At 47.3% G+C, this 12,500-nt stretch overlaps 2 protein-coding genes across 2 annotated transcripts in view; both read right to left on the bottom strand.

Annotated features, from left to right (window-relative positions):
• Nucleotides 1-7,646, bottom strand: part of LOC122133828 (teneurin-2-like) — a 14,620-nt gene extending 6,974 nt beyond the window's left edge. The window contains exon 1 of the mRNA XM_042710764.1: nucleotides 7,455-7,646. Coding sequence (XP_042566698.1) covers nucleotides 7,455-7,602 — 148 coding nt within the window. The 5' untranslated portion in view covers nucleotides 7,603-7,646. The remainder of the gene's footprint in view (nucleotides 1-7,454) is intronic.
• A 287-nt stretch (nucleotides 7,647-7,933) lies between these two features.
• Nucleotides 7,934-12,500, bottom strand: part of LOC122128565 (teneurin-2-like) — a 23,600-nt gene continuing 19,033 nt past the window's right edge. Inside the window, exon 7 of the mRNA XM_042702794.1 lies at nucleotides 7,934-8,187. Within this exon, the coding sequence (XP_042558728.1) occupies nucleotides 7,934-8,187 (254 nt within the window). The remainder of the gene's footprint in view (nucleotides 8,188-12,500) is intronic.

The following is a 12,500-nucleotide window of genomic DNA, read 5'->3' as shown; positions in this document are numbered from 1 at the left end:
TCTTTGTGTCTTTATGTTCTTTTCGTTCTTTCTTCTTTTGTTTTTCTCCCTTCCTTTCTCTCTCTCTCTGAAAGTGCTGTCAAACACATCACACATATACAGTCACAGGATTTTCAAAAGAGTTCATTGTGCAGACAAAACTTTATAGGCTTTAGAGTTTTTTTAAAGTTCTTAGGAGCACTCTTGCTGTTCTGATATTCCATTCTGTACTGGAACATTCCGCAGTTGAGAGAGTTAAGGTGGCCACCGTGGCGCAGACACTTCGCCTCCCTGTTCCTCCCTGTCTCTCCCTGTCCCTCCCTGTCTGGGTGTAAACTTCTCCCTTCCCTCCCTTTGGAAAACAAGCTCCGTAATGTATGTCCTTGAGCTACTCTGCCACAGGTGCTGTCGTATATATAAGGCCTCACCGCCCAGCAGTAACTTTCCAGTGAAAACAAGTCGTGCTATCTCTGAAGAGTATAAAGCCGCGCGTGGTTCGGTTTCTATTTGGGGACCGGCTCTGCCTGAGAGCTGTGCTCCCACTTGCAAGTTGGTAATAAATGTTTAAGTTCAAAAAGGAGATTTTCACCAAAATTACGTCATTTTTGTCCAGCGTTGAAGCGGTGAGTGTATGCTAAGGACACGTCTGGTATGCTAGCATCAGAGAAATCAGGATGTTTTCTAGATGCTTCCGGTCATTACTCTTGTTCAGCCTGACCGGGCAGCACACACAGCAGACAGACACGTGCCTCGCAATGACTCGGTTACCACGACGATCACAGATGCATCACTGTCCTCTCCACCACTAACAAGCGTGGTGGCACGGCGCGGCACGGCACAGTGCAGCGCGGGCGGATCTGAGCTAGCGTCACGGCCGAGCCCCATTAGAGAGCGAAAGAGCGCGGCTCGCCCACACGCCTCTTCATGAAGCTTGTTATCCTTCTCTTTCTCTCTCTCTCTCTCTCTCTCTCTCTCTCTCTCTCTGTCTCTCTCTGTCTCTCTCTGTCTCTCCCCGTTTATTTTTCACAGGGATCCCACCCAAATGAATTGTAGACATTTTCAATAAGACACGCGGGTAATGTTAATTTAATGGCGAGGAAGTTCTTCGCCTATCTCGTGCGCCCACACACACACACACACACACACACACACACACACACACACACACACACACACACACACACACACACACACAGAGACTGGTAACTCTCCTACTCAAATCTGCAGGAGGTCTTCTCAGTGTTCTCAGTTACGCACAATTTTCAAGGTCGCTATTGGAGCGCCTTCCAAAGACACGTGAGTGAATGTGCATCACCACCATGAACAGATTGGATTCTAAAGAAATGGAATGTCTATTAGAGACTGATACGAGTCTCAACCACCTTTGAGAATCTTTTCATCTTTAATCTACCTTGTCCCATTCATATTTGCCAGCCATTGTACTTTGTACATGTGCCTGGTTAAATGTGACCACTCTGTCTGTTGTAGCACCTATGACTGGTCACTGGTTACTTCCTCAGGGCAGTCCAGACCTTTCATCTGCCACTTGGCCCTGTCTCTGACACAGCTCGGTGACGGAATGGACCAATGGGAAAACCCGTTACTACTATGAGATGAGTGGCTATAAACATGGGGCAGCCAGGTATTACATCTTGGCTCATGGCTCACCAGCTGAGAAGCACAGTGGGTTAAGTCTGCCTCCCTGTCGGCCTCATACACTCTTCTTCAGTGTGTGCCTGGCAGAGAGGTAAGTACTTAGTACTGAGAAATACAGGGAGAGGTAGAAAAGAGAGAGAGAGAGAGGGAGAGAGAGAGAGAGAGAGAGAGAGAGAGAGAGAGAGTGTGTGTGTGGTGGATTGAAAAACAGAGTGATAGAGTGAGCGAGCAAGAGATATACTGAGAGAGAGGGAGAGAAAGAGAGAGTGTGTGTGTGGCGGATTGAAAAAGAGAGTGATAGAGTGAGAGGGCAAGAGAGATACTGAGAGAGAGGGAGAAAAAGAAAGAGAGTGTGTGTGTGGCGGATTGAAAAAGAGAGTGATAGAGTGAGAGAGCAAGAGAGATACTGAGAGAGAGAGAGAGAGCGCGAGTAAGAGAGAGAAACAGTGATATCTGGCCATTAGTATTCATTCTGTGTCTGCCTTCATGCTGACGCTGAGACAAAGTCATTCCGGTACCTCCCGTTGCTTTCCCCCCCTGTATGCTGGGACACACACACACACACACACACACACACACACACACACACACACACACACACACACACACACACAGACAGACAGACAAAACACAGACACACCCTCTCTCTTTCTCTCTCACTCGTCTGTATTTTTACCACACATCCTGCACCAGCAGCTCATGAAATTTAGCAATTATTTCTGAATTCCGTGCGCGACCTTTTTTTCTTTTCTTTCAAAACTCCTGGCGCAGATCCCACGGAAAAAAGTAAACACAGACTGAGGCCGTGTGACTTGTCAGTGCAGTTTATAGGTAATTTGAGGGGTTTGTTCAAAACACGCACACACACATTTTGCACATGCATAACTATAATCTCTCTGATGTGCACACAGGTAGATACGCACAACATGCACACACAGTCAGACCAAGCTTGAACACACACACACAACTATACGCGCACACACAATCGTACATACAAGCGCGCGCACACACACACTCAGAAGAAGAAAGAGAGACACACACACACACACAACTATATGTGCGCACACACACAGAAGGAGAGAGAGAGAGAGAGAGAGAGAGAGACACACACACACAACTATACGCGCACACACAGAAGAAGACAGAGCGAGACACACACACACACACATCTGAGCTGGGTCTCCTGTGTTCAGTCGTGTGGGAAGACAAACGCCTCAGACAGATGAAGCGCAGCAGGTGGGTCACAGGAGGCTGACAGCCACTGGATGCTGTAACTCAGCACACACACACACACACACATACACACACACTCTATCTCTTCTCATATTCCCTCTCTCTTTCTGTCTTTCCATTTGCTCTCTCTTTCTGTCTGTGTATCTCTCGCTTTTACTTCTCTTCATGCATTCTTTCACTTCCTCTCTTTTCTCTCTCTGACTATGAATCAATCTTTTGTCTCTCTTTATCCATTCTCCTTTTACTCTCTCTCTCTCCCTCTCCTTCTCTCTCTCTCTCTCTCTCTCCTTCTCTCTCTCTCCCTCCCTCTCTCTCTCTCCCTATCTCTCTCTCGCTCTCTCTCTATCTCTCTCTGCCTCGCTCTCTGTCCTAGTTTTTCGTTACGTAACCTGGCCCACAGAGACGGTGAGGGGCTCTTTACTTCTCCCTCAGAAGACGACAGGAGACGGGGATGTTTTCATCCTCCGTTTCATTTCCAGACAAGGACATCGGTTGTGTGAAGGATTGGGGGGTAGGGGGGGGGGGGGTAAGGGAATGTTTGTGTGTGTGGTGACGGAGCGGAACTTTCCTGAGACATCCGATATCTTTTTCTATACACACTGCTGTGTTTCGCCATTTTATGATCCACTAAATGTCCCTCCAGGAGCTCAAGAGAGTGTCACAGTATTAACCAAGATTTACACGTCCCTTATCATATCAGACCAAACGTCATCAACTGCTGGACTGGCTGGGCTACGTGGGCCCTCCATTTTTTTCTTCTTTATCTCCTTCTCCCTAACCTCAACTCAAGGGACAGATGGACATTAACTTTGCCAAGGGGGGGAAGAGAGAGTCAGGGCGCCTAGATCTGGACAAGAGCTCTGGAACAGGCCAGGCGATATAGATGTTTCAGATTTAGAGCTTGAGGTTTGTATGTGGAGCTGTGCCAGTGGGGACAGACAGGTGTTGTGTCAATGACAGGTGTCACCCCAGGATCCTGTCTCTGAAGCGCCCCTCAGAGGGTGACTACCTGTGCATTCCAAACACTCGAAATCTCCCTTCAACTCGGGGGCAGCTGGATACTCCGCAGCGGTGTGTGTGTGTGTGTGTGTGTGTGTGCGTGTGCGTGTGTATATATGTGTGTGTGTGTGTGCGTGTGTGCGTCTGTGTGCGTGTGCGTGTGCGTGTATATATGTGTGTTTGTGTGTCTGTGTGTGTAAGTATTGACATCAGTAAGATCACATTATGATGTCACACAGAAAACCACAGATAAATAAAACAAACAAACAAACAAACAAACAAACAAACAAAAATGGCAAACATTGAAATGTCAACCAAACACACGCTTGCACACACTCAGTCCCACAACCCCACCCAACCCAACCCCAGCCCACTAGACGTTGGCTACTTCACACGGGCTAGTCTACAGGCGGCCAGAGAGGATGCACACACTTTTCTACAAAGCCCAAACCCACAGGCGCTGCAGCGATGCAGCCTACAGCTAACACACAGGGAGGGGCGACGAGATACAGTACCTGCGTCAATCACATCCCAATAGTCTGCGTTGGAGAGCAAAAACCAAACACAAGGAAAGAAATAAAAAAAGACACGCAGAGGTTGAAAAGTGAAAGTGTGATGTGAGGAACGGAGGGGGGGGGGGGTTCAAAGGTCATTTTCATGCACAATGGAGAGCAGATGGTTATAACAAAAAACAATATAAACTCAGACATGAGGGTGGTCACAGTGCACAGTGTGTGTGTACAATGTGTGTATGTCTTAACTGCATTGTGTATGTACTTGTGTGTGTGTGCATGTGAGTGTGCGAATGTGTATTTTGATATCTGTGTTTGTCTTCATTGTGTGCATACGTGTGTGTGTGTGTGTGTGTGTGTGTGTGTAAGCATGCTTGCTTGTGCATGAGAGATAGGTGAGGCAGGTGGGGAATGAAAGAGGTTAAAAATAGAATCGGAGCGCTTTGCCTCCCCCCCCCCCCCTCTAGCGCGTGTGCGGTTCAAACAGGCAGACAGGAGGCGCTGACAGTAACGAGACAGAGTCACCGTCCCAGAGCACTCTGGGAGGAAATCAAAGGAGTCAGACACCAGGCAGTCTGCAGCTCGCCACAATCTGGGCTGCTGACGCCGAATATGTCTTCTGAAGAGCGTCGCGCGCACACACACACGCGCACACCCACACACATGCACTACCACACACGCACTTACACACAAACGCGCACTCACACACAAACGCGCACTCACACACGCGCACTCACTGACACACTCACACACGCGCACTCACACACGCGCACTCACTGACACACTCACACACACGCACTTACACACACGGACTTACACACCAACCGGACTCACACACGCGCACTCACACACGCACTGCACAGAAATAGACACATAATTTCTCTAAAACAGCGGTTCTCAACTGGTCTGGCCTTGGGACCCACAATTTCCCATGGTCATGAAGCTGCAACCCAAACTTTATAGGATGCAAACCATAAAACAAACATAAAACTATAAACATAAACATAGGGCCTTCTTCTGTCCCTGCATCCATAGCACATTAGCCTCAGTCTGACATCAGATAGATTTTAAATACATTTGTTTTACCACACAGTTGAGCTATCTGGGGACTACTTGCTAAACCTTTTGCCCAATTGAATGATTCAAGCTTTAAGTTATAGTCTTCATTAAAATTAGCTTGTGATACAAAGGTACGTCTTGATTTCTTTACCACACACAAAACTGCATATATACCATAACTAATCTCAGTCACATGCTAACTGCTAATTACAAGAAAATTCATTGCCCAGGAATATAACTACAGTAATTAGTTAAATGTTTGACTTTAAACGTATTGAAATAAACATGAATTCTAGCACAAAGATTCATTTAGCCCACCAGTGGCATCCCAGTTGAGAAACACTGTTCTAAAACACAACTAAACACCCAGATAGAGAAGAGGTTCATTCTCTTTGCTTACAGACACACACACACACAAATATGGACAGATGTGAACTGTGTACTCACACAACCCCCTTCATCCCCCCAAAAAACCCACATAAGAAGCATCAGTGGTAGCTGGATGTGAGATAATTGTGTAGTGTACATGACTGTGTACCACTGTAGTGCATTTGTATAATCGGGTCCTCATTTCCTCTCTCCTACTGATTCTTCCTTACTAAAACACGTCTACAGCTCTCTCTCTCTCTCGTTACTTCCTCTCTCCTACTGATTCTTCCTTACTAAAACAGGTCTACAGCTCTCTCTCTCGTTACTTCCAGTATGTTCCTTCACATTCCAATTTTTGCTCAACCTTCTCTCACTCAATGCCTCATTCTGCCTCTCTCTATAACTTTCTTTTTTCCCCCTACTCCATATTAATTTTCTTTCTCCAAAACATGCAATTGCTTTCTTTTTTCTTCATACATTCTTTTTTTAAAACCTTTTCTTTTCTCTGTATTCTGTCGCTCCTGTGAAATCGCTCTTTCGGTATTTTTCTTTCCCCTTTCATTGCTTTCTTTGTAATTTCTGCCCTTTCATGTGCTTGGAGCGAAGTGGCTCCTGGGTTCACCCCTGCTAGGCTATTTAAAAAAAAAATGTTTTAAAGACCCCCCCTCCTACCCCCAGCAGGAGCAAGTTCCTCAGTTCTTTCCCCACAATTATGAAACTGTTTTAAAGAAAGCTTTCAACATGTGTATTTAAATTCAGTGCACTAAGTGGATTTTTTCTTGCAAAAGTGAATGCATGACCATTAAGCGAATGCGTCACAGCTACTTTCGTTTAACAGAAAGCTAAATTTGGGTTACTTTCCTCCCTTCTCCCAGTGGAAGCTAAAACAACTGATGCGACAGAAACGGCAGTATTTTAGGTTCATCAAAACTAGCCTTGCGTGACAGAGAGGCTGTGCTGGTGCTGTATGTCCCTTGTGAGGACCTGTAGAAAGAGCTGGCATTCAGCTAGGCTGAACAAAAACTGTTTTCTGTAAGTGATTCCATCCAACTTCTACCATAGTGGAAACCATGGCCCATGGGGAAGAGCATGTACAAAAGCACACATTTGCTTGTTATGCCTATTCTGCATTGCAAACTGTATGTAGATCCACAGTCCCTTGTTTCCAGTCACTGATATTACAGTACTGACATTAATAAATAAATATTCCCTCAACTAATTACTGAGGTCCTAATATGACTCAATGAGGTACTTTTTGTCACTTAACATAACTTCTATTTGTATGGTTGCTAATCGCTAAGTGGAATTTGTTACCAGTACCATAGTACCATGTTACTATGACTACTAGCAAATATAAAGGAGAAATAGATCATTTTGACTTACAAGTACTAGGACTCCGCTGACTCATTTTCATTCGATCTATGTTGTGCTGTGATGCAGTATACAAGATAAGTACATCAACTACTAATATTATGACTTGCCCACTGCCCACTGTCTATGAGGGTGCTGCAATATCAAGTGCATGAACTTCTAGCAGTGTGACTCAGTTAGCTCATTTTGTGCCATGCAAAGTGCCTGCTCCGGGTGTGTTTGCTGTCAGACAGTAGAAAAGATAAGTGCCTGGGTCGTGGCTGGGCGTTTGCCTACCGATGGTGCAGTGCTCTCCGTTCCAGCCCGACTGGCACTCGCACTTGCCGTCCTTGCAGGTGCCGTGCTTCACACACAGCGGGTTGCACATGCGCTGGTCGCACGCGGCGCCCGTCCAGCCTTCCTCGCAGCGGCACGCGCCGCCCATACACACGCCGTGCGTCCCGCAGTCCACCGAGCACACCTCTGAGGGAGCAGAACACACACACACACACACACATGCATGAGCACACACACAGACACACGCACACACACACACACACACACAAACACAGGCATAGGACTGTACTGGGACTTTGCACTGCCTACATGAAAACAAATACAAACACATTATTTCTCTATGCCTATTTGTTTCTCTATTTCTTTTTATATCTTTCAATATCTTATCTTTCAATATCTTATATATATATATCTTATATCTTTCAATATCTTTGTTATATCTTATATACGGTATATCTTATGTATACTATATCTATATCTTATACACACACGTCACATAAACACACACACAAGCGGTTTGACAGACACTGACCGACAGAGCAATCGGGGCCCATCCAGTTGGGGTCGCAACTGCAGAGGCCCGTGTCGGGGATGAAGGCCCCGTGCCCGTGGCATTGGTCCGGGCACTGGGCACGCGGCAGCTCGCAGTGCGGGCCCCCCCAGCCCGGCTTACAGTGGCACTCCCCATTCACACAGATACCGTTGTTAGAGCAGGTGGGATCCAGGCAATCCACTAGAGGTGAGGAATTATGGAATACATACACACATACACACACACAAAACACACACACACACACACACACACACACACACACACACACACACACAAACACACACACACACACACACACACACAGACACACACACACACACGTATACACACACATACACAAACAGACACAGAGGGGAGAGAGAAGACTGATTAAGGATCCATTTGGACAGATTGAAAACACTTATGAATCACAAATTAAATATGAAATATACAACAACATGTTATACACTGGATCAGGTACTACCACTTTCCCATACGTAAACACCTCATTGGTGCAAAGGGTCTCAGTCAGGAAATGCTATTTCAGCACCACATGAGTGGACAGCGCCCAGTTAAGACTCAAAGATCAATAAGGCCTTGAGTGATCCAGGGTGTAAGAACAGCTAGCTATAGCTAACAGTGCACTCCACTTAGAGGAGTTGACTAATGTCTGCACATACTGTATCTCTGCATACTGTCTGCAGACTAGAGAGAGTCTAATGTCTGCACATACTGTATATCTGCAGACTAGAGAGAGTCTAATGTCTGCACATACTGTATATCTGCATACTGTCTGCAGACTAGAGAGAGTCTAATGTCGTCTGCACATACTGTATCTCTGCATACTGTATATCTGCAGACTAGAGAGAGTCTAATGTCTGCACATACTGTATATCTGCATACTGTCTGCAGACTAGAGAGAGTCTAATGTCTGCACATACTGTATATCTGCAGACTGTCTGCAGACTAGAGAGAGTCTAATGTCGTCTGCACATACTGTATATCTGCATACTGTCTGCAGACTAGAGAGAGTCTAATGTCTGCACATACTGTATATCTGCATACTGTCTGCAGACTAGAGAGAGTCTAATGTCTGCACATACTGTATATCTGCAGACTGTCTGCAGACTAGAGAGAGTCTAATGTCGTCTGCACATACTGTATATCTGCATACTGTCTGCAGACTAGAGAGAGTCTAATGTCTGCACATACTGTATATCTGCATACTGTCTGCAGACTAGAGAGAGTCTAATGTCTGCACATACTGTATATCTGCAGACTGTCTGCAGACTAGAGAGAGTCTAATGTCGTCTGCACATACTGTATATCTGCAGACTGGAGAGAATGGAGAACCACCAGATAAAACACTCTAGGCATACGGGTTATTGAATGATCATTTCACATTCCATACACACACACACACACACACACTTCAAGCATAATGTTATGCTTCTTTTGCCCCCCCCCCCCCACACACACACACACATAAAACAGACATTCTGTTATACTGGCTATCTCCTGGAATGTGGGACACTAAAACTTGAGATGTAAAAAAAACGAAATCACATCACACTGCTCAGTAGGAGCACTGTAAAAACACACACACACACACACACACACACACACACACACACACTGCTCAGTAGGAGCACTGTAAAAACAAAGACTGTGATAAACTGGAAACGAGAGTGCTTCTTGGAAAGAGACATAGACACACACATGTACACACACACACACACACACACACACACACACACACATACAGCACGGAGGGACCCGTTTATTAGCTCTTTGTTATTAACGGCATGTGCTGAGGTCAACATTGTGAATTACTAATGTTGACACGCAATAAATCAAATGGCCCACAGGGGAAAATAATAAGATTCACTCAGGAGTATTTTAATGCTGCACTCTGCAAGTGCATGCCATACAATGGATTTTACATGCATACACACGTAAACACACGCACACACACACGTGCGTAAGCACACGCGCACACACACACACACACACACACACGTAAGCACACACACACACGCAAGCACACACACGCGTGTGCCCACAGACACACACACAAACACACACACAAGCGTGTGCCCACAGACAGACACACACACACACACACACACAAACACACACACAAGCGTGTGCCCACAGACACACACACACACAAAGATAGACATGAGTGGCCTTTCATCCAAGCATGAGAAATCAATACACCACACACGGAAAGGCTGAGAATGTGTGATTCCCCTCTAATACCTCTCTCCCTCTCACACACACTCACTCTCTCTCCGTCACACCCTTGCCCTCTCCTTCGGCCCTCTCCCCTTCTTCCCGTTCTCATTCACTCTATCTCTCCTTCTTCCCGTTCTCATTCACTCTATGTCTCCTCCTCTCTCTCTCATGCAGTCTTGACCCTGGCAGCAGACCGTGTCCAATGGAGGGAGCTGGTGGCGACCGGAGTGTGTGTGTGTGTGTGTGTGTGTGTGAATGGGTGTGTGTGTGTGCGTGTGTATGTGTGTGTGCGTGTGTGTGTGTGCGTTAGTATGTGTGTGTGTGTGTGTGTGTGTGTGTATGTGAGGACTGGAGTGTGCCACTTTGAACAGGAGTGGATCCGTCCCCGTGAGGAGAAGAGGGCCGCTCGATGCCTCCGGCGCCCGAATCCTCCAAACTCCGCCGGACATTTTCCATGCCCCTGCTGTCCCCCCCCCCCCCCCCCCCCCCCAAATCTGCCCTTCAAGGATCAGACTTTCTTTCCCCCGAAAGACAAAGGACAGTGGAGGCCGATGAAGAAGAAGCTGGACACTGTCATCATGGGATCTGATGGACAGGCCAGGCAGCCTCCTCCTTCTCCTCTCTCTCTCCCTCTGTCTCTCCCTCTCTCTCTCTCTCCCTCTCTCCCCCTCTCACAGCATATCTCTTCTTCATCTGTCATCTCTCTCTTTCTCATTCTGTGTGGCAGGCTGCTCTGCCTCAGCAAAACTGACATTGACTGTCAGCTTAATGGGAGGACCTGCCGCATACAGTCAGAGGGGAAAAGCATTTGACAAATTACCCCCCCCCCCCCCTCCCCCCAAAAAACGCCCACCTCCCACCTTTACATTTGCCCCATTCAGTGTTCTTCTCCACCAGAGTTCCCCCATTCCACTACCCCTCAATCACCCCCCCCCCCCCCCCCAATCTACACCCCAAACCGCACTGGGCAGAGAGAACGCCTCCCTCTTCACCCCCCCCCCCCCCCCCCAACTCCAGGATTGTCTGGGGTTGCCAGCTTCTGTCTGCACTGCAGAAATTGTGCATCACGGCTATTGATTTTTGTGTCGCTAGCACTCTGGGCAAATAGCTTGAGTGAGTCTGCTGCGATGAATATTAGATTTGAAGAGAAGATGGGGGGAGAAAACACAAGCTGAAAAAAGAGAGTGGGAGGTGTGGCTGACCTTGCGCCTAACAACCCCCCACCAATACACACACTCTCCCTGATGCACTTATCTTTTTTCACACTCTTTTCCCTTCACTTTCTCTCCCTCCATCTCCCCTTTCTCACTCTCTATCTCTGTCAGAACCCCACGCCTACTTTCTTTTCTAATATCTCTCCTCTCCTTCCCTCCCTTGCTCTCTCTATCTCTCCTCTCCTCCTCTCCCTTGCTCTGCCTCTCTCTATCTTCTCTATCTCTCTATCTCTCCTCCTCTCCCTTGCTCTGCCTCTTTCTCTTCTCTATCTCTGTAGACCCCTCTGCTTACCCATCCTTCTCTACACCCTCTTCTCTGTCTCACACATCCAGACTTATCTCTCTCTCTCTCTCTGTAGATCACATTTTCCCATCCTTCTCTCCCTCCTCCTCCTCTCCCTTTCCCCCCCCCCTCTCTCTCACTCTCTCTCTCTCTCCCTCCCTCTCTCTCTCTCTCTCTCTCTCTGGACGTGCTTAACTCTCCTGTACACACTGCGAGTTCATCACTGCTGGGCCGCTCCCACGTGGAGGCCAGATCCCAGTCCAATAAAGCTGCCTCCAGGCCCGTGTTCAGGTTCTGATGGATGCTGCTGCTGCTTCATGCGTTCTGCTGCTGCGCCCACACCCAATCACTCCACGGGGACATTATCTGCTGATGAGTACGAGGGGTGGGGGGTGAGGACTGGTGTGTGTGTGCGTGTGTTTGTGTGTTTGTGTGTGAGTGTGTGTGTGTGTGGGTGTGTGTGTGTGTGTGTGTCTGTGTCTGTGTGTGTGTGTGTGTGAGTGAGTGAGTGTGTATGTGAGTGTGTGTGTGTGTGTGAGTGTGTGTGTGTGTTGTGTTGTGTGTGTGTGTGTTTCTGTGTGTGTGTCTGTGTTGATTGAGTGTGTGTGTGTGTGTAAGTGTGTGTGCGAGTGTGTGTGTGTGCGAGTGTGTGTGTGTGATTGAGTGTGTGTGTGTGTGTGTGTGAGTGTGTGTGTGCGAGTGTGTGTGTGCGAGTGTGTGTGTGTGTGAGTGTGTGTGTGTATATGTGTGATTGGAGTGTGTGTGTGTTTGTGTGTGAG

The sequence above is a fragment of the Clupea harengus genome, chromosome 20, assembly GCF_900700415.2.
Source record: "Clupea harengus chromosome 20, Ch_v2.0.2, whole genome shotgun sequence".
Taxonomy (NCBI): domain Eukaryota; kingdom Metazoa; phylum Chordata; class Actinopteri; order Clupeiformes; family Clupeidae; genus Clupea; species Clupea harengus.
The sequence above is the reverse complement of the archived record's forward strand: the minus strand, read 5'-3'. Positions and strand labels throughout refer to the sequence as shown.